Here is a 26,455-nt window from a genome sequence, read left to right on the forward strand (position 1 = left end):
AGCGAGAGCCTCTGAGGCTGCCAGGGTGGTTGTGCCCGTTCCTCGGGCAAGGGGTGGTTCGCCGAGGGGCGCGGACCAGACAGACCCCGGGTCGGGCCTGGGCACCCGGAGAGGAGAGCCCAGCCCCGCCGCCGCACCTGGTGGAGGCGGCGCGGCGGAGATTCGGAGGCATCAGCAGGTTTGGGAAGAAGGAAGCGAGTGTTGTGGGGGGCGTCGGTGCTTGGGGGAGGCCACTCCGGAGACCGCCGGCTCTCAGGGGACGCTCCCGGGCCTGTGCGGCAGCTCTCGGGACCCGTGGCACCGGCTTTTGAGTATTTTCGGCGGTGTCAAGTCTTCAGCAGCGAGAGGAGCAAAGTCCGAAGAATGAATGGCTGGTGAACGCCGGGGCTTGGTTTTGTTAGACTGGGAGATGAGCCGTGGTTGTTAGTGGAAGGTGTTCACGTGATTGTGAAGAAGCGGCATTTAGGAATTTCTGAAAAGTTAACAATCCCGTCCAGTTAAAGTTTTGAGTTTATTGTGCATGCAGAGGAACAGCTGGGAAATTGTTCCAATGGCAGCTTAGAAAGCTAAATGAGGAAGTGCAGTGATCTTGATTGTAATTGGCCATTATCAACTTGCATTCCTTCTAGGGTAAGTCGAGCTGGATCAGCCTTGCATCTGTAGCTGATTGGTTCCGTTGGACTAGAAAAAAAGCTTCCTTCCTGGTCAGCGCACACTTTTCAGGGAAATAAGGAATTGTTGTTGTTGCTGTTGTTGTTTTTGAAGCGATGTGTCACTTTGTTGCCCGAGCTGGAGTACAGGCAACCTCCAACTCCCGGGTTCAAGCGATTCTCCTGCCTCAGCCTCCCTAGTAGCTGGGACTACAGGCACGCGCCACCATGCCCGGCTAATTTTTGTATTTTTAGTAGAGATGGGGTTTCACTATGTTGGCCAGGGTGGTCTTGAACTCCTGACCTCGTGATCCGCCCGCCTCGGCCTCCCAAAGTGCCGGGATTTACAGGCGTGAGCCAACGCGCCAGGCCTGTTGTTTTTAAGAGAGACAGGGTCTCGCTGTGTCACCCAGGGTGGAGTGTAGTAGTGCCATCATAGCTCACTGCAGTCTCCAACTCCTGAACTCAAGGGAGAAATCAGTGTATTTTAAATGCCTTATGTGGCTGTGGGTGGTTGGCCTAGGGCTATACCCAAAACATGGCCTCCATTTAATTTTTCATTAGCAAGTCTGACATCCAGATGCACAGCCTTCACAAACAGATGTTCAATAAATACAGTGCAGGGTTGTCCAATCTCTTGGCTTCCCTGGGCCACATTGGAAGAAGAATGGTCTTGGGCTACACATAAAATACACAAACACTAAAAATAGCTGATGAGCAAAAAAAAAAAAAGAATTGCAAAAAAATCTCGTAACGTTTTAATACAGTTTACAAATTTGTGTTGGATTGGATTCAAAGTCGTCCTGGGCCACATGCGGCTCACAGGCTGAGGGTTGGACAAGTTTGGTATAGAGAATGAAAGGGATGTGGCCTCTGCCCCAGCCTGGGAGCCACTGATCAGGATACTTTTTAGAGTGTACCTTTTTGAAGAGGCAGAGGGTCCGCCCTGGGCAACATAGCAAGACCCCATCTACAAAAAAACTACAAACAGCTGGACGTGGTGGTGCATTCTTGCACTCCCAGCTACTTAGGAGACTGAGGCAGAAGCATTGCTTAAGCCCAGGAGTTCGAGGCTACAGTGAGCCATGATTACACCACTGCACTCCAGCATGGGTGATAGAGGGAGACTCCTCAAAAAAAAAAAAAAAAAGGTCGGGCGTGGCGGCTCACGCCTGTAATCCCAGCACTTTGGGAGGCTAAGGCGGGCGGATCATGAGGTCAGGAGATTGAGACCATCCTGGCTAACAGGGTGAAACCCTGTCTCTACTAAAAATACAAAAGTTAGCCGGGTGTGGTGGTGGGCGCCTGTAGTTCCAGCTACTCGGGAGGCTGAGGCAGGAGAATGGCGTGAACCCGGAAGGTGGAGCTTGCAGTGAGCCAAGATCGCGCCACTGCACTCCAGCCTGGGTGACAGAGCCAGACTCTGTCTCAAAAAAAAAAAAAAAGGCACAGCGTGTTCTAAACTGTGTTTTCAGGGAAGGTGAACTGTGTTTGAGGGGCATCCATTAAAATGAAAGTGAATTTCATTAAAATTCACCCTTAGAAAGCAAGTTTGTAGGCCTAGCGCGGTGGCTCACGCCTGTAATCCTAGCACTTTGGGAGGCTGAGGTGGGTGGATCACCTAAGGGCAGGAGTTCAAGACCAGCCTGACCAACATGGTGAAACCCCATCTCAACTAAAAATACAAAAATATTAGCTGGGCATGGTGGCGGGCACCTGTAATCCCAGCTACTTCTGGAGGCTGAGGCAGGAGAATGGCGTGAACCCGGGAGGCGGAGCTTGCAATGAGCTGAGATCCGGCCACTGCACTCCAGCCTGGGCGACACAGCGAGACTCCGTCTCAAAAAAAAAAAAAGAAAAAAAAAACTACAAACAGCTGGACGTGGTGGTGCATTCTTGTACTCCCAGCTACTTAGGAGACTGAGGCAGAAGCATTGCTTAAGCCCAGGAGTTCGAGGCTACAGTGAGCCATGATTACACCACTGCACTCCAGCATGGGTGATAGAGGGAGACTCCTCAAAAAAAAAAAAAAAAAAAAAAAAAAAAGGTCGGGCGCGGCGGCTCACGCCTGTAATCCCAGCACTTTGGGAGGCTAAGGCGGGCGGATCATGAGGTCAGGAGATTGAGACCATCCTGGCTAACAGGGTGAAACCCTGTCTCTACTAAAAATACAAAAAGTTAGCTGGGTGTGGTGGTGGGCGCCTGTAGTCCCAGCTACTCGGGAGGCTGAGGCAGGAGAATGGCGTGAACCCGGAAGGTGGAGCTTGCAGTGAGCCAAGATCGCGCCACTGCACTCCAGCCTGGGTGACAGAGCCAGACTCTGTCTCAAAAAAAAAAAAAAAAAAAAAAAGGCACAGCGTGTTCTAAACTGTGTTTTCAGGGAAGAGGTGAACTGTGTTTGAGGGGCATCCATTAAAATGAAAGTGAATTTCATTAAAATTCACCCTTAGAAAGCAAGTTTGTAGGCCTGGCGCGGTGGCTCACGCCTGTAATCCTAGCACTTTGGGAGGCTGAGGTGGGTGGATCACCTAAGGGCAGGAGTTCAAGACCAGCCTGACCAACATGGTGAAACCCCATTTCAACTAAAAATACAAAAAAATTAGCTGGGCATGGTGGCGGGCACCTGTAATCCCAGCTACTTCTGGAGGCTGAGGCAGGAGAGTGGCTTGAACCCGGGAGGCGGAGGTTGCTGTGAGCAGAGATTGTGCCATTGCACTCCAGCCTGCATGACAGGAATGAAACTCTGTCTAAAAAAAAAAAAAAGATAGCAAGTCTGTAATTGTTACTGTTGCTGAATCCTGCTAGCAAATCACCAGGCTAGAGGTGGCGGTTGAGGGACCCCCCCTAGAACACTTTCAGAGGGGGCTTGTTAGCAGGTGGAGCTGGCCTTAGGAGCAGGGTTAGAAATACATAAGTAGGCCGGGCGCGGTGGCTCAAGCCTGTAATCCCAGCACTTTGGGAGGCCGAGACGGGCGGATCACGAGGTCAGGAGATCGAGACCATCCTGGCGAACACGGTGAAACCCCGTCTCTACTAAAAAATACAAAAAACTAGCCGGGCGAGGCGGCGGGCGCCTGTAGTCCCAGCTACTCGGGAGGCTGAGGCAGGAGAATGGCGTGAACCCGGGAGGCGGAGCTTGCAGTGAGCTGAGATCCGGCCACTGCACTCCAGCCTGGGTGACAGAGCGAGACTCCGTCTCAAAAAAAAAAAAAAAAAAAAAAAAAGAAATAAGTAGATTTAGAGAAAGAAAAGCTGGTTAACTGGAATCCCTAGGATAACTAGACTCGAACATCTTGTGTGATAGGGGAGGGGAGCATTTGGCTTTTCTCCTGTTGGTCCTAAATTACAGGGAGCAAAATTTTGGATAAAGCTGTTATTGATCAAGTCCTGATGTGGGGCCCGTGCCTCAGAGGCTATGGTTTGGTTTCCAGAGCTGGTTGCTGCAAGGTGTGGATCAGAGTGCTATGTGTGGTTTGTTTGTTTTTTTGTTTTTTTTTTTTTTTTGAGACGGAGTCTTGCTCTGTTGTCAGGCTGGAATACAGTGGTACAATCTTGGCTCACTGCAACCTCCGCCTCCCAGGTTCAAGCGATTCTCCTGCCTCAGCCTCCCGAATAGCTGGGACTACAGGCGCATGCCACCACGCCCAGCTAATTTTTTGTATTTTAGTAGAGACGGGGTTTCACCATGTTGGCCAGGATGGTCTCCATCTCCCGACCTCGTGATCCACCTGCTTCAGCCTCCCAAAGTGTTGAGATTACAGGTGTGAGCCACTGCACCTGGCCAGAGAGCTATTTTTATATGTGGTCTATCTGCTGTCCCTTTGTATATGAGGTCCTGAGGATGACATGTTCTAGGGAGAAGGGGAGGGCAGGGCTGCAGGTTCCCTTGGATAGAGCTTGGGAAATAGTTCTAGCCTCAGAAATTCATAGACTTACTGTAGTGGTTCATGTATTTCATCACATGTTCCACCACCAAACACAGGGACTTTGTATTAAGCTTTGTCTGTGGGCCCCATTGGTATTCCTGGTCCCAGATCTGCCAAGCAAGAGAGCTTCAAATTAGGGCTGGCCTTACTATCTTTTTTTTCTTCTCCAGCTCAGCCTGACGCCCAGGATCCCACCCCTTGTCAAAGACCAGGCCGTGGAAGCCATGTTCCCACCAGCCAGGGGGAAGGTGAGCTGTGCCTCCCCCTCTGCTTCATCAGCATAGTCACTGCCACCAGCAGCTCCTTCCTCAGGTTGAGCCCTCTTCATCAGTGCGGGGAGTTTCCCTTGTTAGACAGTGCGATGTAGAGAGCTTAGCCTCTGGCGTCACACTGGCTCCCTTCAGCAAGTTACATAAACACTCTGGCTCCAGTTTTCTTTTCTATAAATTGGGTCAATGAGAGTGCCTATCACAGCGAGTTGTGAAGATTCAATGGCAAATGCCCCGTGAAGTCCTTTGCACAGTATCTGGTTACAGTTCAGCACTGTGTTAAGTTGTCGCTCTTGTTACTGTAGTAGTTGTCCATTGTTTCTGTCCATGAGCATTATCGTGCATCTACTGCTGTACACTCCAGGTGCTGTCTTCTGTGCTGGGAAATCAACGCTCATCTGTAGGAGAGTACAGTCTGATTAGAGAGATAGATGTGTAAGGAACTTCTCATAATAAATTCTGAACTGTTCCTATGAAAGGGTATAATGGAAGGTCAGTTATTGAATTTGTAGCATTATGGAGGGTGATTAGAAGAGACTGAGTTGTTTTGTCTTTTTTTGAGACAGTGTCTCACTCTGTCGCCCAGGCTGGAATGCAGTGGCATGATCATGGCCCATGACACTCTTTTTTTTTTTTTTTTTTTTTGAGGCGGAGTCTCGCTCTGTTGCCCAGGCTGGAGTACAGTGGCTGGATCTCGGCTCACTGCAAGCTCCGCCTCCCGGATTTACGCCATTCTCCTGCCTCAGCCTCCTGAGTAGCTGGGACTACAGGCGCCCGCCACCTCGCCCGGCTAGTTTTTTGTATTTTTTAGTAGAGACGGGGTTTCACCGTGTTAGCCAGGATGGTCTCGATCTCCTGACCTCGTGATCCACCCGTCTCGGCCTCCCAAAGTGCTGGGATTACAGGCTTGAGCCACCGCGCCCGGCAGCTCCTGACACTCTTGACCTTCCCAGGCTGAGGTGATCTTCCCACCTCAGCCTCGCAAGTAGCTAAAACCACAGGTACATGCTACCATGGCGGGTTAATTTTTGTATTTTTTATAGACAGGGTTTCACCATGTTGCCCAGGTTGTTTCTGAACTCCTGGCTCGAGCCATCCACCTGCCTCAGCCTCCCAAAGTGCTGGGATTCCAGGCGTGAGCCACCGTGCCCGGCTTAGAAGAGACTGAGTTTGAAAGAAAGGAGAGGCCGGGCCTGGTGGCTCATGCCTGGAATCCCAGCACTTTGGGAGGCTGAGGCAGGTGTATCACCTGAGGTCAGGAGTTTGAGACCTGCCTGGCCAACATATAGTGAAACCCCGTCTCTACTGAAAATATAAAAATTAGCTGGGTGTAGTGGCGCATGCCTATAATCCCATCTACTTGGGAAGCTGAGGCAGGAGAATTGCTTGAACCCAGGAGGTGGAGGTTGCAGTGAGCCGAGATTGAGCCATTAAGCCATTACACTCCAGCCTGGGCAACAAGAGCGAAACTCTGTTTCAAAAAAAAAAAAAAAAACCAAACAAACAAAAGAAATGGAACTTTTAAGCAACATTTGGGGCCCACCTGGCAACCTACAGGTCCTAGCTGTTGATGGGTTCTTGGAAACTGCAACTTTAAGGGTAACTGTATATCAAAACCATTTTTTTTCCCATCAGTGTTACAGTGAAACAAAGTTATTCCAGGACCTGCTGCTGTACATACTTTTGGTAAAAATCAGTTTCCAAGAACCTATTGTGGATGTTAAGAGAGGAGTTATTTTGCCGCGATGACTCTGGGAGGTGAAGCCACTTTATTCCCATGCTTGTTAACCTTGTGCAGGTGCGGGAATGCAGGTGGCTGAGTAGGTCAGATTGAGGACATTGCAGCGCAGCTCTGGTAAAAGAGTGACATTCTGGATGATGGTGAGAAAGGGCCTGCCACCATAGCAGTGGAACTCAGGTTTGATAGGCAAGAAAGAATGTCCGTATAATTTGGGAGGTTCTGGTGTGTGCCCGCAGAGGGGAGCTACGTGAAGCTTCTCAGGATGAGGGTGGGCATTTCTTGTTACTGACCACTTACAGGACAGCGAACATTTGCTGTTTCCCTGCACACGTCCCTGCTGAACCCATGCAGTGTCTTGTGGGAGCAGGGAGTTTGTAGACAGCCGCTGGGCCCCTCTGCCCCGAGTGCTGCAGTGGTGTGGGAGTGAGAGTGTGGCAGCTTCGGTGCTCAGCCCACTGGAGGGGGACAGTCACTTGCAGATGTAATGTCCCCTGTGCTCACTGTGCCGTGTCCACTGTTGCCCCCTCTGGATATGCTACCCAGGCGTCTGCGCCTTGGTCTGTACCTTTTAAATTCTCCAGCAACGGGCTCCCCTGGTCTCTGGCATCTGCTTGGCTTGTGGCAATGGGATGAAGAGGGTTGGAGGACGGGGAACAGGGTTCCAGAGGTCTGGGGGAAACTGAGGTTGGGTTTCTCTTCCCACAGCTGGCTCCCTCCCCAGGCTGTGGGATGGGTGTGGCTGCATCCTCTTCGGCCCCAGCTGCAGTCTTGTTCCCCTTCCAGCAGCCTTCTGGGCTCCAGCACCCCTCCCCACCTTACCCCTTCAGACCTAGCAGGCCCTGATTTCCCAGGGTGGCCAGCACCTGTGAGCTTCCACATTTCTTGTTCATGTTCGTTGAGACTATTCATCCCTTTGTCGATAGTCTGCACATTAACCAATCCCCCAGTGACCTCATCTCTTTTGTAAGGAAGCTGGGGCAGAACCAATAGGTTATTTTTATAGAGCAGGGGTCAGCAAACTACCCTCGACCTCTTGGTAAAGTTTCCCTGAAACACAGCTGTGCCCATTCGCTTACTTGTCCATGGCTGCTTTTGTGCTCCAACACAAAAGCTGTTACTCAAATTGTTGATTTGCTGTTCCTCAAATCAACAGCAGATTTGAGGAACTGGAACAGAGACCAGAGGGCCTGAAAAGCCTAAAATATTTACCCTCTGGCCCTTTAGAGATTAAGTATGTTGACCCCGTGGTATGGAAGCCAGCACATGTCTGGCCTGAGGGCCATCAGGCCTGAAAGGAGCCCTGAGTCTATTCCTTATGAATTGGGTACCCTTGGCCTACACACTTTACCTCCCAAACCTCGGTTTCCTCACCTGTGGAATAATCATTGCGCGTAAGTTATTGTAAGAATTGCAGTTACCTTTATCAGCTACTTTTCCAGGAGCTGCTCTCGTTTGAGGATGTGGCGATGTACTTCACCAGAGAGGAGTGGGACCGCCTCGACTGGGGTCAGAAGGACCTCTACCGAGATGTGATGCTGGAGAACTACAGGAACATGGTCTTGCTGGGTAGGACACAGCTTGAAGATTGGGCTTTGTCTGTGTTCTGAGTGTCTGTGCAAGCCCTTAGTCCCTTATCTGCAATTCCAGAATCAGAAAAAGTGCTGAAAACTGAAAGTTTTTTTCATAACTTGTGTGGCTACAAGCCCTGACCAGACATCACCACAGTGAAACCTGACTTCACCCCATAGGAAACCATTTATTGTCTTTATTTTTCCAACTTGGTGTGCATATCTGTATACCCAACTTCAGAAATAACAGTGTAGGCCGGGTGCAGTGGCTCACGCCTGTAATCCTAGCACTTTGGGATTCTGAGGCAGGTGGGTCACCTGAGGTCAGTAGTTTGAGACCAGCCTGGCCAATATGGTAAAACCCATCTCTACTTAAGATACGAAAATTAGCCGGTTGTGGTGGTGCACGCTTGTAGTCCCAGTTACTTGGGAGGCTGAGGCAGGAGAATCGCTTGAACACAGGAGGGAGAGGTTGCACTGAGCCGAGATCACGCCAGTGCATTCCAGCCTGGGCGACAGAGTGAGACTCCATCCCAAAACAAAACAAAACAACAACAACAATAACTGTATTTGAGGGCACCACTCCAAACCCTACTGGGGATGATACGTTATGTAAAATATTTACACCAGGTCACCTTTCTGAAATTGGAAAAATTCTGACTCCTAAAACACATCTGGTCCTAAGGGTTTCACATAAGGGACTGGGGACAGCGAATAGTCGTGTTGTGTTAGGGCTCAGACAGAGACACTTCATGCGTTCTTCACTCTCACCCCATGTTCCTCATCTGTAAGACCTCCAGGAGTTGAGAATTATGGTAGATTTACATTCCAAAGGCTCACTTCTTATGCTCTTGGAAGTCTTTTTCTTTCTTTTCTCTGGAAATGGGTAACTTCTTGGTGTGTAGCGTTAGTGGGTGCTCAGGAAATGATTTTAAGCCAGCTTCATTTCTGAACCTTCACTGCTTCCATCTTTTCAGGAGCCTACCCTGTCCTATTCCACTGTAGTCTCCTACTGTGGGAATTGCCTTGCTAAATAGTTTTCTTTCTGGGGCCACATGTTTAACCCCTGCACTGACACTCTTAGCACAGAGTCTTGACCACCTCTTGTGGGATCGTCCACCCACCTCTGGATTTTTATAATTTTAATTTTCCCTTTAAAAGCATTACAAGGCCAGGCACGGTGGCTCACGCCTGTAATCCCAGCACTTTGGGAGGCCGAGGCAGGCGGATGATGATGTCAGGAGATCGAGACTATCCTGGCCAACATGGTGAAACCCCATCTTTACTAAAAATACAAAAAATTAACCGGGCGTGGTGGTGGGCGCCTGTAGTCCCAGCTACCTGGGAGGCTGAGGCAGGAGAATGGCGTGAACCTGGGAGGTAGAGCTTGCAGTGAGCCAAGATCACGCCACTGAACTCCAGCCTGGGCAACAGAGCAAGACTCCGTCTCAAAAAAAAAAAAGACATTACAAGAGCATACATAAGTACATGAAAGGCATAGAAAAGGAGGAGGAGAAGAGGAAAGTGTTCATGAGTAACACTGTTAATATTTTGGAAGATTTCCTTCCAGTCTTTTTTTCCTATGCCTTTACAAAAGTAGCTGAACATATTCTATGTGTAATCCTGTAATCTGTTTTAAACTTAACATTATTGTATCAGCGTCTCCCTACAGAATCAGTAAACGAGCATAATATAATTCCATTGTGTGATCCATGATACTATTTCATTGTTTTCCCATGTGGGAACATTCAGCTTGGCTTTGTTTTTGTTCGTTGGTTTGCTTGTGTATTTATAATGTTTGAATAGATGTTTCTAAGTATAAATCTTTATATGAATTTTTGATCATTTCCCAAGATACTTTCCCAAAATCAGAATTTTGAAGTTAAATGAGATGGCACTTTAATCTTTATTGATTACTGAATGATTCTTCAACAAAATTTGTACTGTTTTGCATATCCAATAGTAACATTTGAGAGTGTGTCTTTTTTTTTTTTTTTTTTTTTTTTGGTCTGAGACGGAGTTTCGCTATTGTTGCCCAGGCTGGAGTGCAATGGCACCATCTCGGCTCACCACATCCTCCACCTCCCAGGTTCAAGCAATTCTCCTGCCTCAGACTCCCTAGTAGCTGAGATTACAGGCATGTGCCACCACGGACGGCTAATTTTGTATTTTTAGTAGAGACAGGGTTTCTCCATGTTGGTCAGGCAGGTCTCGAACTCCCAACCTAAGGTGATCCACCTGCCTCGGCCTCCCAAAGTGCTGGGATTACAGGTGTGAGCCACCATGCCCGGCCTTTTTTATTTTTTTGAGACAGAGTTTCATTATTGTTGCCCAGGCGGGAGTACAATGGTGCGATCTCTGCTCACCGCACCTCCGCCTCCCGGGTTCAGGTGATTCTCCTGCCTCAGCCTCCTGAGTAGCTGGGATTATAGGCATGCCCCACCACGCCTGGCTAATTTTGTATTTTTAGTAGAGATGGGGTTTCTCCATGTTGGTCAGGCTGGTCTTGAACTCCCGACCTCAGGTGATCCGCCCGCCTCAGCCTCCCAAAGTGCTGGTATTACAGGCGTGAGCCACCATGCCTGGCTGAGAGTGCTTTTTTACTATATCCCTGCCCTCTTTTATGGATTTTACTAGTTCTAAAAATAATTTTGATCACAGAAATTTTGGAAAACATGTCAGTACATACAGTAGATAATAAAAATCACCTGCAGGCCTACTTTCCAGAAATAACTCTTGTTATTAACATTTCGGTTTCCGTTTTCCCAATCCGTCTTGTGTCTATTACAGGGCAAGGATCCCTTATCCAAAATGCTGGGGACCAAAAGTGTTTTGGATTTCGGATTTTTTTTGGATTTTGGAGTACTCACATATATGTAATGAGATAATTTGAGGACCTGACCCAAGTCTAAACAGGAAATTCACTTATGTTTCATATACACCTTAGACACATATCTTGAAGGTCCTTTTATCTTTCCCTGGAGAAGGCTGAATTAACTGTGTGTTGTGCGCCTGCGTTTTGACTGCCACTGGTCACATGAGGTCAGGTGTGGAAGTCTCCACTTCTGTCAGGTTAGTGCTTAAAAAGTTTCAGATCTGGGAGCATTTTGGATTAGGGATGCTCAAACTGTATTACTTACTTACACACGCATACATAACACACACACTACATAGTTTTTTTAAAACAAAATATGGGGCCAGGCATGGTGGCTCACGCCTGTAATCCCAGCACTTTGGGAGGGAGGCTGAGGCGTGCAGATCACCTGAGGTCAGGAGTTCGAGACCAGCCTGAGCAACATGGAGAAACCCTGTCTCTACTAAAAATACAAAATTAGCCGGGCGTGGTGGCACATGCCTGTAATCCCAGCTATTCCGGAGGCTAAGGCAGGAGAATTGCTTGAACCCGGGAGGCAGAGGTTGTGGTGAGCTGAGATTGTGCCACTGCACTCCAGCCTGGGCAACAATAGCGAAGCTCCGTCTCAGAAAAAAAAAAATTTGGATCATGCTATATGTGAGTTTTGTATTCTGCTTTAAAATACATAGGCAGCATTTTTCTATTTTAATAAATAGTTGGGCTGGGCGTGGTGGCTTATGCTTGTAATCCCAGCTCTTTGGGAGGCCGAGGCAGGCAGATCACTTGAGTTCAGGAGTTCGAGACCAGCTTGGCCAAAATGGTGAAATCTCATACCTACTAAAAATGCAAAAATTAGCTGGGCGTGGTGGCCACGTGCCTGTAATTCCAGCTACTTGGGAGGCTGAGGCAGGAGAATCACTTGAACCTGGGAGGCGGAGGTAGCAGTGAACAGAGATGGTACAAGTGCACTCCAGCCTGGGTGACGAGAGTGAAACTCTGTCTCAAAAAAATAAAAATAAAAAACTTAGCCGGGTGAGGGCGACAGCACAGACTCCGTCTCAAAATAAATAAATAAATTTATAAATAAGTAAATACATAGTTGGCTAAGTACAGTGGCTCAAGCCTGTAATCCCAGCACTTTGGGAGGCCGAGGTGGGTGGAGCACCTGAGGTCAGGAGTTCGAGACCAGCCTGGTCAACATGGTGAAACCCTGTCTCTACTAAAAATACAAAAATTAGCTGGGCATGGTGGCGGGTGCCTGTAGTTCCAGCTACTTGGGAGGCTGAAGCAGTATAATTACTTGATCCTGGGAGACAGAGGTTGCAGTGAGCCGAGATTGTCACTCCAGCCTGGGTTACAGAGCAAGACTCCATCTCAAAAATAAAAAAAATAAACAATTGAATACAAGGATTTTTAATATCTGCCTAATAGTTATGCCTTCACCGCATTAATGTGCTACGCTTGATTTAATTGTTCCCTTTCGATATTCAGTTTATTTCCAGTTTGACGCTGCAATCCCACTGTGCTGAACGTCTCTGGCACATTCATCTTGGTTGCAATTGTACTTTAGGCTATATTTCTAAGAGTGAAATGACCACAGCCAAAGGTATGAACATTGTTCAGGCTTTCAATAAATACTGCTAGATATTTACAAAGATTGTGCCAATCTCTATTCTCACCAGCCCTTCTGATTATTGTCCTTATCTCTGCTTGCCACTGAGCTCCCGGGCCATGTCTCTGTAACTCACTAACGGGCACATCCCATTTACTTCCCCATGAGTAGGATTTCAGTTTCCCAAACCTGAGGTGATCTGTCAGCTGGAGAACTGGGACGAGCAGTGGATCCTGGATCTACCGAGAGCTGGGAGTAGGAAGGCTTCCGGTAGTGCTTGCCCAGGTGGGTGAGGAAGAGACCCAGGCGAGTGGAATCAGGAAGAGGAAGGGAAGGCACGTTAGTGAAGCCCCTTCTGTGTGCCAGACGCAGAGCCAGGTGCTGGGCATATATTATCCCACTTCTTCATCGCTGCTGCCCTGTGAGGTGGGAGGAAGATCGGCATCCCTACTTCCCAGATGAAGAGACTAAGATTAAGAAATCTTGACCGGGCGTGGTGGTTCACGCCTGTAATTCTAGCACTTTGGGAGGCCAAGTCGGGTGGATCACCTGAGGCCCGGAGTTGACCAGCCTGGCCAACATGGTGAAACCCCGTCTCTACTGAAAATACAAAAATTAGCCAGGCGTAGTGGTGTGTGCCTGTAATCCCAGCTACCTGGGAGGCTGAGGCAGGAGAATTGCCAGAACCTGGGAGGCAGAGGCTGCAGTGAGCCAAGATCACGCCACTGAACTCCAGCCTGAGTGACAGAGCAAGACTCTGTCTCAAAAAAAAAAAAAAAAAAAAAAAAAAACTCACACAGGCCTGGTATGGGGGCTCACACCGGTAATCCCAGCACTTTGGGCAGTAGAGGCAGGAGGATCACTTGAGCCCAGGCGTTCAGGATCAGCCTGGGTGACATGGTGAAAACCCATCTCTACAAAAAATACAAATTTAAGCCGGGTGTGGTGGCGCACGCCTGTAGTCCCAGCTACTCAGGAGGCTGAGGTGCAAGGACCGCTTGAGGCTGGGAGGCAGAGGTTGCAGTGAGCTGAGATTACATGACTGTACTCCAGCCTGGGTGACAGAGCAAGACTCTCAAAAAAGAACTCTCACAGTTGGGAGGTGGACACTGGGGTTTGACTTCAAGTCTAGAACATTCATCCTGTCTCTCCTGCAGGAAAAAGCGCTGCTCGGACACAGCTGCTCTAGTGTTTTCTAAGTGACAGCTCTCAGGGCACCCTAGATGCCCCTTGATTCCACCCTCATTTCTTGTCCTCTCTCTGTGCTGCCTCTTGTTCCCTTGCTTTGTTTTGTTTCCATATTACTCCCGTATTTCCTGACATATCTGCATTTTTCTACTTACTGTGTCCTGATGCAGCTCCTCCTGTTTTTCACATCCAAGGTTTCTCCATGGCACTACTGACATTTTGGGCTGATGAATTCTCTGGGGGCAGGATGGGGGCATGTCCTGTGCATTTTAGGATGTTAAGTAGCAGCCCTGGCCTGCACCCACTAGATGCCATTTGAACCTCCCCAGGTGTGACAACCAGAAATGTCTCCAGACATTGTCTGAACCCTGCTCACCCCTAGTTGAGACCCATTGCTCTAGTCAGTTGGCTTTTGTCCCTATTTCCCTCTGGTTCCTTTTCTGTTCTATCCTATACTTTGTCCATTTTTAAGCAGATGTTTCACCTAGAGTTATTAAAAACTTGTATCTAGGCCGGGTACAGTGGCTTACACCTGTAATCCCAGCACTTTTGGAGGCCGAGATGGGCAGATCGCTTGAGGCCAGGAGTTTGAGACCCACCTGGCCAACATGGTGAAACCCCATCTCTACTAAAAATAACAAAACTAGCCGGGCGTGGTGGTGCGTGCCTGTAATCCCAGCTACTCGGGAGGCTGAGGCACGAGAATCTCTTGAACCCAGGAAGTGGAGGTTCCAATGAGTTGAGATCATGCCACTGCACTCTGGCCTAGGCATGTCTCAAACAAAAAGCATGTATCTTGAAAAATAACACGCTACCTCTTTGACATTTATTGGTGCCAAACAACTTACTAGAGTAAGTTGTTTTTCTGATAATGGTGATGGGCTCTGCTCTCACATTCTCTGGCATACACACTCCTGTGCATTTTTAGTGAGTTTGTTGGTGCCGAGAGCTCTTTTTGTTATGACAGTGAAGAGTCCATTGAAATTCAGAATTTTGGGCTGGGTGCAGTGGCTCACGCCTGTAATCCCAGCACTTTGGGAGGCCGAGGCAGGTGGATCACCAGACGTCAGGAGTTCAAGACTAGCCTGACCAACATGGTGAAACCCCATCTCTACTAATACAAAAATTAGCTGAGTATGGTGGGCTGGCATCTGTAATCCCAGCTACTCGGGAGGTTGAGGCAGGGGAATCACTTGAACCTGGGAAGCAGAGGTTGCAGTGAGCTGAGATCGTGCCACTGCACTCTAGCCTGGGCAACAGAGCGAGACTCTGTCTCAAAAAAAAAAAAAAAAAAAAAAAAAAGAAAAGAAAAATTCAGAATTTTGGCCTCTTGAGTGTGACGATGTAAACAAGAGATCACTTCTTAGCTTCATTTGATTGTCCTAGAGCCCTAACAGTTGGCTTCTCTTCCTTTTTTTCTTCTGCAGTGGATAGGTCATTTACATCTTTTCTTGTTATTTGGCTAGGTTCTGAAGCCAGACACAGGATGAAAAAGCTAACTCCAAAACAGAAGTTTTCTGAAGATTTAGAGTCATATAAGATATCAGTGGTAATGCAGGAATCGGCCGAGAAACTTTCAGAAAAGTTACATAAGTGTAAAAAATTTGTGGACAGTTGCAGGCTTACTTTCCCTACTAGTGGCGATGAATACAGCAGGGACTTCCTTCAAAACCTTAACCTTATTCAAGATGAGAATGTGCAAACCAGGTGGAAGCAGGGCAGGTATGATGAGGATGACAAACCCCTCAATCAAAGATCTTTTCTTTTGGGGCACGAGCAAATTCTCACAAGAGCAAAGTCTTACGAATGCAGTGAATGTGGAAAAGTCATTAGGCGTAAGGCATGGTTTGATCAACATCAAAGAATTCACTTCTTAGAGAATCCCTTCGAATGTAAGGTATGTGGGCAAGCCTTCAGACAGCGGTCAGCTCTTACGGTCCATAAACAGTGTCACCTGCAAAACAAGCCATACAGATGTCATGACTGTGGAAAGTGTTTTCGGCAGCTCGCGTATCTTGTTGAACATAAGAGGATTCATACCAAAGAAAAACCCTATAAATGTAGTGAATGTGAAAAAACCTTTAGTCAGAATTCAACCCTTATTCGACATCAGGTGATCCACAGTGGAGAAAAACGCCATAAATGCCTTGAGTGTGGAAAAGCCTTTGGCCGGCATTCAACCCTTCTGTGTCATCAACAGATTCACAGTAAACCGAACACCCATAAATGCAGTGATTGTGGACAGTCCTTTGGTCGGAATGTGGATCTCATTCAGCATCAAAGAATCCATACAAAGGAGGAATTCTTTCAATGTGGAGAATGTGGGAAAACCTTTAGTTTTAAGAGGAATCTTTTTCGACATCAGGTCATTCACACCGGAAGCCAACCCTACCAATGTGTCATATGTGGAAAATCTTTCAAGTGGCACACAAGCTTTATTAAGCACCAGGGCACTCACAAAGGACAAATATCCACGTGATATTAACTGGAAAGCAGTCATTGAAGGACTAGAACTTCTACTTCAAGTGTGTATCACATGATTGTTTTCATGAAAAGCAATAAATGTAACAAAGAGTTTTTCTATGGGGGCCCTCTTTTTGTGGCCAATCTGCTGCCCTAGTGAAGAAACACTTCAAAGGAAATGTTAGCCTGGGCAACATAGTGAGATCCTGTCTCTACAAAAAACAAAAAAGCCAGGTGTGGTGGCTCACACCTCCAGTCCCAGCTACTGAGAAGGCTGAGATGGGAGGATCGCGTTAGCCCAGGAGTTCAAGGCTGCAGTGAGCCATGATGTGTCACTGTACTCCCGCCTGGGTGACAGAGCAAGGCTGTCTCAAAAAAAAAAAAAAAAAAAGAAAAAAGAAAAGTTTACTAGGCTGTTGTGTTCACTCTCTTGCACCCTCTATGCCCTCATCCCCTCCAGCCTAGTTAAGGCAGAAGCGAGCCATAGAAGCTTTGCCCTGTGGTTGCCAGGCTGGGGACCATTGAATGGGTTGTGAATGATTGAAGGACTGAGGAATGGGCCAGGTGCAGTGGCTCACGCCTGTAATCCCAGCACTTTGGGAGGCTAAGAATGGAGAATCACTTGAGGTCAAGAGTTCAAGACTAGCCTGGCCAACATGGTGAAACCCCGTCTCTACTGAAAATACAAAAATTAGCTGGCCATGGTGGCATGTGCCTGTAGTTCCAGCTACTTGAGAAGCTGAGGCAGGAGAGTTGCTTGGACCTGGGAGGCAGAGGTTGCAGTGAGCTGAGAACACACCACTGCACTCTAGCCTGGACAACAGAGTGAGACTCCATCTCAAAAAAAAAAAAAAAGGATTGAAGAAGAATGCTTTTCCTGTATTACAAACAACTATGACCTGCTAATGTTTAGACTTAAAAAAACAAAAAAAACTAAGGGCTACTCACTAGTAACTAGTGAGGTATGAAGAACTGCTAAAAGTTGCCCATAATCAGGCCGGGCGTGGTAGCTCATACCTGTAATCCTAGCACTTTGGGAGGCCAAAGCGGGTGGATCATGAGGTCAGGAGTTCAAGACGAGCCTAGCCAAGATGGTGAAACCCTGTCTCTACTAAAAATACAAAAATTAGCCAGGCACAGTGACGGGCACCTATAATCCCAGCTACTTGGGAGGCTAAGGCAGGAGAATCACTTGAACCCGGGAGGCAGAGGTTGCAGTGACCCGAGATTGCATCAGTGCACTCTATCCTGGGAGACAGACCAAGACTCCGTCTCAAAAAAAAAAAGTTGCACATAATCTAAAATGAATGTGTTAGTAGATTCTGGAAAGAGCTATAAGTCAGTATTTGTAATAGGTGCTGTGGGCCCTGCCGAAGTCCCTCTGGCCTTACTTACACCTGTGGGCTTCATCTGACTGTGTCTGCACCTTGTGGCCTGAGGGCAAAAGAGACATCCTGGGAGCAGCCGTCAACCAATCATTGATGGGCATTTGATAAACACCAAATTCTCCATCTCCCCATGTGTGGAAAACTCTGAAGCATGTGTTTTAGTTTCCAGAGGTTCCCCAGGAATTGCACACAGGCACTCACCATGGTAGCTGCCTCATTGGGTGACTTCTCTGTCTTCCACCTTCCCTAACAGTATTGCAACCTCTCCCCAACAAATAAACTCCTTGTATTCAAAAAGTGTCAATTATGGTCTCTGAGGAGCCATATCCCTTCTGTTTTCAGTTATTATAAGCACATTCTAACATTCAGTTTAAATAGGTTGAGCTGAGTGTATTCTCCCTAGAGCTCAACAATATAAGAGATACACTTAAATTATTTTGATATCCTAAACATCATCCTATGTCTGTATTAAACATTGATCTAATTTGCCGGGCGTGGTGGTGGGTGCCTGTAATTCCAGCTATTTGGGAGGCTGAGACAGGAGAATCGCTTGAACCGGGGCGGTGGAGGTTGCCGTGAGCCAAGATTGCACCACTGCATTCCAGCCTGGGCGACAGAGTGAGACCCTGTGTCAAAAAAAAAAAAAAAAAAAAAAAAAATTGCTCTCAGGCCAGGTGCAGTGGGTCACACCTCTGATTCCCCAACACTTTGGGATGCTGAGGCGGATGGATCACTTCAACCCAGGAGTTTTGAGACCAGCCTGGCCAACATGGCAAAACCTTTTTTTTTTTTTTTTTTTTTTTTTGAGATGGAGTCTCGTTCTGTCGCCCAGGCTGGAGTGCAGTGGTGCAATCTTGGCTCACTGCAACCTCTGCCTCCTGGGTTCAAGCGATTCTCCTGCTTCAGCCCCCCGAGTAGCTGGGACAACAGGCACCCGTCACCATGCCCAGCTAACTTTTGTATTTTCAGTAGAGATGGGGTTTCGCTATGTTGGCCAGTCTGGTCTTGAACGCCTGACGTCGTGATCTGCCAGCCTCAGCCTCCCAGTGTTGGACTTATAGGCATGAGCCACTGCGCCCAGTCTCTCTTACACTTTTAAAGTATAAAAACTAGCTGGGTATGGTAGTTGTGTGCCTGTAGTCTCAGCTGCTTGGGAGGCTGAGGTGGAAGGATCGCTTAAAAACCCAGGAAGTTGAGGCTGCAAGTGAGCCAAGATCATGCCACTGCACTCCAGACTGGGCGACAGTGCGAGACTCAGTCTCAAAAAAAAAAAAAAAAAAAAATTGGAACTTCCAGTTTAAGGAGAATTGCTTGAACCCAGCAGGTGGAGGCTGCAGTGAGCAAAGATCGTGCCACTGTACTCCAGCCTGGGCCACAGAGGTAGACTGTCTTTAAAAAAAAAAAAAAATCCACTTTGGGAGCCAAGGCAGGCAGATCCCCTGAGGTCAGGAGTTTGAGACCAGCCTGGCCAACACGGTGAAATCCCGTCTCTACTAAAAATACAAAATTTAACTGGGCGCAGTGGCAGGTGCCTATAATCCCAGCTACTCGGGAAGCTGAGGCAGGAGAATCGCTTGAACCCGGGAGGTGGAGGTTGCAGTGAGCCAATATCTTGCCACTGCACTCCAGCCTGGGTGACAGAGCAAGAATCCATCTCAAAAAAAAAGAAATCAGTAAGTCAAAAAACTGAACTCCTAGGCCCCTAGAATGGGAAAGAGGGACTATGTAAAATTAGGTTTTCTGGAAAGTGAAAAATAGAGTGTTTCTTGTGAGCACTGAGCTTTACCAGGTCTTCTGGGGATTATGAAGTAGTTGAAACCCTCTCTACCGTCTAAGGACAAAGGCAAATTTTAAAAGACTAAAATACATTCTTAGAGAAGTATTAGTACCTGTAGTGAGCAAGATTTGGTTCAAAAGTGAATAAAGAGGCTGGGCGTGGTGGCTCATGTGTGTAATCCCAGCACTTTGGAAGGCAGAGGTGGGCAGATTGCCTGAGCTCAGGAGTTCACTAGCAGCCTAGGCAACACGGTGAAACCCCATCTCTACTAAAATACAAAAAATTAGCCAGGCGTGGCACGGTGCGCCTGCAGTCCCAGGTACTCAGAAGGCTGAGGCAGGTGAATTGCTTGAACCCAGGAGGTGGAAGTTGCAGTGAGCCGAGATCATGCCACTGCACTCCAGCCTGGGTGACAGAGCAAGACTCCATCTCAAAAAAAAAAAAAAAAAAAACGAAGTAAATAAAGGTAGGCTGGGTGTGGTGGCTCATGTCTGTAATTCCAGCACTTTGGGAGGCTGAGGCAGGAGGATTCCTTGAGCCTAGGAGGTTGAGACCAGCCTGGGCAACATAGCAAGACCCTATTTCTTAAAAAAAAAAAAAAAAATAGCTGGGTGTGGTAGTCTGCCTGTGGCCCCAGCTACTCAGGAGGTTAAGACAGACAATCACTTGAGCCCAGGTTGAGGCCACAGTGAGCCATGATCACACCACTGAGCTCCAGCCGGGGGAATATGACGAGACCCAATCTCAAAAATAAACACATAAATAAAGGTAGAGCACAGATGACAAGGACAGAACCCTCTTACATGTTGGCCTCACTCTTATCATCAGAAGTCTCTTACCTGGCACCAGCTCACATTTCAGAAGGCCCCTTACTTCCTCATTCCTCACTCACTGAAACTATCAGTCTGTAATGGGGCTCAGGACAGATTGAACCTATCTTGTAGGAGATCCTCAAGGAAGATCCATAATTGACTGATATACTCCAAATGGCAAGGAATGTCGTTCTGGACAGGAAAAGAAACAGGCCAAGTCACACAGAAACATATCAAAATGATAGCACTTTATTTCTTTCTTTTTTGAGATAGAGTCTTGTTCCGTTGCCCAGGCTGGAGTGCAGTGGCGTGATCTCGGCTCCCTCCTGGGTTCAAGTGATTCTCCTGCCTCAGCCTACCAAATAGCTGGGATTACAGGTACACACCACCACGCCCAGCTCATTTTTGTATTTTTAGTACAGACGGGGTTTTACCATGTTGGCCAGGCTGGTTTCAAACTCCTGATCTCAAATGATCTGCCTGCCTTGGCCTCCCAAAGTACTGGAATTACAGGCGTGAGCCACCGCGCCCAGCCGACAGCACTTTATTTTGATGAATTCTTTGGTGTCGGATAAGGTGTGTACTTTGTCTAAATCTTTCCCCACATTCAAGACATTTGTAAGGCTTTTCTCCAGTGTGAATTCTCTGGTGTTTAATGAGGGTTGCACTCTGATTGAAGCGTTTCCCACAGACAGAACATTCATAGGGCTTCTCCCCAGTGTGGATCCTCTGGTGTTTAAAGAGGTCGGAGCGCTGTTTGAAGCTTTTCTCGCATTCTTCACACTTATAGGGTCTCTCCCCTTTATGTAGTCTCTGATGTCTAAAAAGGTGGGAAATATGACAGGTTTCCCCGCATTCCTCACATTTAAAATGTTTGTCTCTACTGTGGGTACTTTGATGACGATTTAGGTGTGAATTCTGCCTGAAGCGCTCCCCACATTTCAGACAGGTGTATGGCTTCTCACCTGTGTGTGTCCTCTGGTGCTTGGTCAGGGCAGCGCTCTGGCTGAAGCTTTTCCCACATTCTTGGCAGCCATAGGGTTTCTCACCTGTGTGGATTCTCTGGTGTCTAAAGAGGTCAGAGCGTTGTTTGAAACTCTTCCCACAGTTACCACATTTATAAGGTCTTTCTTCACGGAGCTGCCTCTGGGTCTCAAAAAGGTTGGAATGATGGAAACTGTCTCCACTGTCAGACTTGTGAGGTTTCAGCATGTGCCACGTCACCATGTGGAAACTCTGCTTGCACTTGTTCCCGTGTTCCTCACTGTCTGTGGGCCTCTCTGCTTTTGGGATGTGCTGACACAGAACAAGGTTGGAGCGTCTGGCACTGTTCTGCAGGTCATTATTTTTAGAGTCTTCCCCTTCTATGGAACCGTTCTTGTTGACATCTGAGATGCTGTTGCGTCCTTGTGCTTCAGGAGAATTTTCAAGTTTCAGGGGGAAGGGGTTTCTGGACTGCTTTTCCACGCTGTCCTCATGGGTACTGCCACACTTAGACAACAGGGGGCGCTTCCCCTGGAACGCTTCTTGTAGTCGCCCCTGTGGCTCTGCTTCTAAAATTTCTTGCATTGGAATCAACTCTTTGTTCTCAGCTCTGCTTTCCAAACCTGAAACATGAAAATACAAATTCCTGCCATTGCATTTCTGTGCAACACTGAAATAAGCAAGTGCTGGCAGAATGTTAAATCCTCAAATCCCTTTTACTTTTTATTTTATTTTATTTATTTATTTTTTTTGAGACGGAGTCTCGCTCTGTCGCCCAGGCTGGAGTGCAGTGGCCGGATCTCAGCTCACTGCAAGCTCCGCCTCCTGGGTTCACGCCATTCTCCTGCCTCAGCCTCCCGAGTAGCTGGGACTACAGGCGCCCGCCACCTCGCCCGGCTAGTTTTTTGTATTTTTTTTAGTAGAGACGGGGTTTCACCGTGTTAGCCAGGATGGTCTCGATCTCCTGACCTCGTGATCCGTCCGTCTCGGCCTCCCAAAGTGCTGGGATTACAGGCTTGAGCCACCGCGTCCGGCCTACTTTTTATTTTAATTAATTTATTTTTTGAGAAGCAGTCTTGCTTTGTCACCAGGCTGGAGTGCAGTGGCCTGATCTCAGTTCACTGCAACCTCTGCCTTCGGAGTTTGAGTGATTCTCCTGCCTCAGCCTCCAGAGTAGCTGGGGTTACAGGCGCACACCAGCACATCCAGCTAATTTTTATATTTTTAGTAGAGATAGGGTTTCACCATGTTGGCCAGGATGGTCTCTATCTCTTGACCACATGATCTGCTTGCCTCGGTCTCCCTATTTATTTATTTTGAGACGCAGTCTCACTCTGTCGCTATTTATTTTGAGACAGAGTCTCACTCTGTTGCCCAGGCTGGAGTACAGTGGCGCGATCTCGGCTCACTGCAACCTCTGCCACCAGGGTTTAAGTGATTCTCCTGCCTCAGCCTCCCAAGTAGCGGGGATTACAGGTGCCAATTCTGCTAGTTTTAGTAGAGACAGGGTTTCACCATCTTGGCCAGGCTGGTCTTGAACTCCTGACCTTGTGATTCACCTGCCTTGGCCTCCCAAAGTTCTCAGATTACAGGGTGAGCCACAGCACCCAGTTTATATTTTATTTTATCTTAGCGTATCTTATTGTATTTTTGAGATGGAGTCTCACTCTGTTGCCCAGGCTGGAGTGCAGTGGTGTGATCTCTGCTTACTGCAACCTCTGCCTCCCAGGTTCAAGTGATTCTCCTGCCTCGGCCTCCCGAGTAGCTAGGATTACAGGCACCCGCCACCATGCCCGGCTAACTTTTTTGTAGTTTTAGTGGAGACAGGGTTTCACCATCTTGGTCAGGATGGTCTCAAACTCCTCTGACCTTGTCATCCACCCACCTTGGCCTTGCAAGGTGTTGCGATTACAGGAGTGAGCCACTGCACCCAGCTATTTTATTTTTTTTGAGATGGAGTTTCGCTCATTGCCAAGGCTGGAGTGCAGTGGCATGATCTTCGCTCACTGCAACCTCCAACTCCCAGGTTCAAGCAATTCCCCTGCCTCAGCCTCGAAAGTAGCTGGGATTACAGGCACGTGCCACCACACCCGGCTAACTTTTGTATTTTTAGTAGAGATGGGGTTTTACCATCTTGGTCAGGCTGGTCTCAAACTCCTGACCTCAGGTGATCCACCTGGCCTTGGCCTCCCAAAGTGTGGGATTACTGGCGTGAGCCACTGCGCCCAGCCTATTTTTTATTTTTTTGAGACAGAGTCTCACTCTGTCACCCAGGTTGGAGTGTAGTGGCATGATCTCAACTCACTGCAACCTCCACCTCCCAGGTTCAAGTGATTCTCCTGCCTCAGCTTTCTGAGTAGCTGGAATTACAGGTGCCCATTAACTGGCGTGGCTAATTTTTGTATTTTTAGTAAAGACGGGGTTTTACCATGTTGGCCAGGCTGTTCTTGAACTCCTGACCTCAAGTGATTTGCCTGCCTTGGCCTCCCAAAGTGCTAGGGTTACAGGTGTGAGCCACCTCGGCCTCCCAAAGTTGTGGGATTACAGGTATGAGTCACCACACCCGGCACAAGGGAGCAATTTGAGCAAAGCTCTGAAGCTTTGCTTCCCACAGAGCTAGAGTAGAATATTTCAGGCAGAGCGGTCACATAGCACAAAGACCAGGAGGCAGAGGGGCTTGGCATATTTTGGAGCAGCAAGGCAGTGTGGCCAGAGTGAGTGAGGGGCAGCGGAAGGGATGGGTGGGTAAGCAGGGTGCCAGGGCCCCTGCACATCAGGCATCACAGGCCCGACTAATTTTTTGCATTTCTAGTAGAGACGGTGTTTTACTATGTTGGCCAAGTGGGTTTTGAACTCCTGACCTTGTGATCTGTCCACCTCGGCCTCCCAAAGTACTGAGATTACAGACGTGAGCTATCACCTGGCCAAAATGTATTACTATTTTTTTAATTAAAAAAATTTTTTTAAAAAAGATGGGGTCTTGCTGTGTTGCCCAGGTTGGTCTTGAGCTCCTGGCCTCAAACAATCCTCCCATCTGGGCCTCCCAAAGTGCTAGGATTACAGGTGAGAGTCACCGTGCCCGGCCAACAGCAAATGTTGACGAGAATGTAGAGAAAGAAAAATTCTCAATATTGCTGGTGGCGTATACATTAGTTATGAGCTCTTTGGAGAGTAAGATGAACATACAGTTGTCTCCTCTTCTCTGTGGGGACACATTCCAAGACCCCCAGTGATGCCTGAAACTGTGTATAGTACCAAAGCCTCTCTTTCTCTATATATATATATGTTTTTTTTTTTTTTTTTTTTTTTGAGACGGAGTCTCGCTCTGTCGCCCGGGCTGGAGTGCAGTGGCCGGATCTCAGCTCACTGCAAGCTCCGCCTCCCGGGTTTACGCCATTCTCCTGCCTCAGCCTCCCGAGTAGCTGGGACTACAGGCGCCCGCCACCTCGCCTGGCTAGTTTTTTGTATTTTTTTTAGTAGAGACGGGGTTTCACCGTGTTAGCCAGGATGGTCTCGATCTCCTGACCTCGTGATCCGCCCGCCTCGGCCTCCCAGAGTGCTGGGATTACAGGCTTGAGCCACCGCGCCCGGCCAATGTTTTTTCTTATACATACGTCCCTTTAGTCAAGTTTAATTCATAAATTAGGTACATTAAGAGATTAACAGTAACTATCAATTATAACAATATACTTAACTAGGTTTGGTGGCTCACACCTGTAATCCCAGCACTTTGGGAAGCTGAGGCAGGAGAATCACCTGAGGTCAGGAGTTCAAGACCAGTCTGGCCAACATGGTGAAACCCCATCTCTACTAAAAATACAAAATTAGCTGAGCATGGTGGGGCGTGTCTGTTAATTCCAGCTACTCAGGGGACAGAGGCAGGAGAATTGCTTGGCTTGGGAGGCAGAGGTTGCAATGAGCTGAGACCACACCACTGCACTCACTCCCCCTGGGCAACAAGAGGAAAACTCCACCTCAAGAAAACCCCCAAAACCAAAGACAAAAAATGAAAAACAAATGCTATACTGTAATAATAGTCATGTGAATGTGGTCTCTGTCTTAAAATATCTGGTTGTATTGCATACTGTGGGTAAGTGAAACCACAGAAAGCAAAACCAGGAAGAGGGGACTACTGCCTGTCTCTAGGCATATTCTCTTCAGAAACTCCAACATAGGAACAAATACACAAAAATATGCAAGAATATACAAGAATGTTCGGTGCAACGCTGTAATGGTTAAAACTTAAGACACCTAGATGTCCATTAACAGAAATGGATAGAATTCTGGAGTATCTGGACAGTAAAACAGGTAGAGCTCCATGCATCAACATGAGTAAATCTCAAAAATGTAATACTGAGTTAAAAAAAAGCCATACAGTAATGATATACAGCGTGGAGCTACGTGTCTACGTAGAGACAATATAAGACATGCATGGAAGTCATAAACCCAACAGTCAGCTTACTGGCTACCTCTAGAGAAGGATAGAGGAGAAGGATTTCCAGGAGGCTATGTGGGAGCCTCACCTCCAGCTGTAACATATTTCTCTGGCAATGTGGCCAAGTATTAAGATCGGATAAACTTGGGTGGTGGACACAGGGGATGGTCATTATCTATTTTTCTTTTTTATAGTTTTCTTTATGTATAAGACATTAAAAATGAACCAAAGTAAAAAGCTGAATCTAGCACCTAGCAGTACATAGGCTCCTGCCTGGGTTACAGAAGACACCTGAAGGCTCTCAGCCCAAGTCTGGGAATGGCATAATGGCTCAGGGATGGTAATGGACCACCCCTTCACAAATCACACACCACAACAAACCAGCAGAGCAACAGCACTCACTAGGCGGAACTGTGCTCCCGGAATCCTTCTGTGCACTCTCTCTGCAGAAGTCCCTCCGTGCTGGGTCCAGGCGCTCCCACTCCTCCCAGGTTAGAGACACAGCCATGTCCTCGAAAGTCGCCATCCCCTGGGAACAACACAAGAGCCCAATTCAGTACCTGCTGTCCCTGTACAGCATTATCACTCTTCTTGAGTCTTGTACTGACCAGGGAGTTTGGCGAGATCAGAGATAGAGGCTGACATTCTCTTGTAATCCTGAAAAGCCTTTCTGTGGACTATTTACACTAATTTTGGGGGTAGGTAAGAGCAAAATATTTCTTTAACTTGTATCACTGTGATGTATGGGAATAGAAATATGACACAGATTAAAAGTACACACGACCGGG

The 26,455-nt window shown here is 47.8% G+C and overlaps 2 protein-coding genes and 1 long non-coding RNA gene across 25 annotated transcripts in view; 1 reads left to right on the forward strand and 2 right to left on the reverse strand.

The window, feature by feature from the left end:
• ZNF789 (zinc finger protein 789) lies at nt 1–17,956 on the forward strand. 19 transcript variants are annotated; one of them, XM_074034493.1, is made up of 6 exons: nt 1–630; nt 4,747–4,824; nt 6,644–6,726; nt 8,026–8,152; nt 12,792–12,905; nt 15,275–17,956. In XM_074034493.1, exons 3-6 carry the CDS (start codon nt 6,721–6,723, stop codon nt 16,285–16,287), a joined length of 1,260 nt encoding a protein of 419 aa, XP_073890594.1. In that variant the 5' UTR covers nt 1–630; nt 4,747–4,824; nt 6,644–6,720; the 3' UTR covers nt 16,288–17,956. The 19 variants fall into 19 exon arrangements, 17 of the variants coding, with proteins under 17 accessions (XP_073890594.1, XP_073890596.1, XP_073890595.1 ...); XM_074034495.1 differs by having other exon boundaries at nt 1–374; XM_074034494.1 differs by having other exon boundaries at nt 1–178.
• Nucleotides 4,583–13,039, reverse strand: LOC141409827 (uncharacterized). Its single transcript, XR_012432226.1, has 3 exons — nt 12,810–13,039; nt 8,005–8,221; nt 4,583–5,243 (listed from the first exon to the last, which is right to left on the reverse strand). It is a non-coding gene; the product is annotated as an uncharacterized lncRNA (long non-coding RNA).
• The window catches only part of ZNF394 (zinc finger protein 394), a 17,689-nt gene continuing 5,856 nt past the window's right edge, over nt 14,623–26,455 (reverse strand). The window contains exons 4-6 of one of the 5 annotated variants that reach the window (XM_065540971.2): nt 26,070–26,196; nt 21,214–21,855; nt 14,623–15,762 (exon numbers count right to left, since the gene is read on the reverse strand). In XM_065540971.2, the coding sequence (XP_065397043.1) occupies nt 15,740–15,762; nt 21,214–21,855; nt 26,070–26,196 (792 nt within the window). In that variant the 3' untranslated portion in view covers nt 14,623–15,739. Of the gene's footprint in view, nt 15,763–20,479; nt 21,856–26,069; nt 26,197–26,455 lie in introns of those variants that run through there. The other 4 variants (XR_012432222.1, XM_074034485.1, XM_065540966.2 and 1 more) reach the window with 4 other exon arrangements.

This window comes from Macaca fascicularis, chromosome 3 (assembly GCF_037993035.2).
Source record: "Macaca fascicularis isolate 582-1 chromosome 3, T2T-MFA8v1.1".
Lineage (NCBI taxonomy): Eukaryota > Metazoa > Chordata > Mammalia > Primates > Cercopithecidae > Macaca > Macaca fascicularis.

What these genes read in the sequence shown, in the direction of transcription:
- ZNF789 (XM_005549201.4), top strand. Translation starts at nt 571, where the DNA reads ATGAGGAAGTGCAGTGATCTTGATTGTAATTGGCCATTATCAACTTGC. An exon ending in TCCCACCAGCCAGGGGGAAG is followed by an intron (nt 4,825 to 8,025) that starts GTGAGCTGTGCC and finishes CTACTTTTCCAG; the next exon opens with GAGCTGCTCTCGTTTGAGGA. An exon ending in CAGGAACATGGTCTTGCTGG is followed by an intron (nt 8,153 to 12,791) that starts GTAGGACACAGC and finishes CCCCATGAGTAG; the next exon opens with GATTTCAGTTTCCCAAACCT.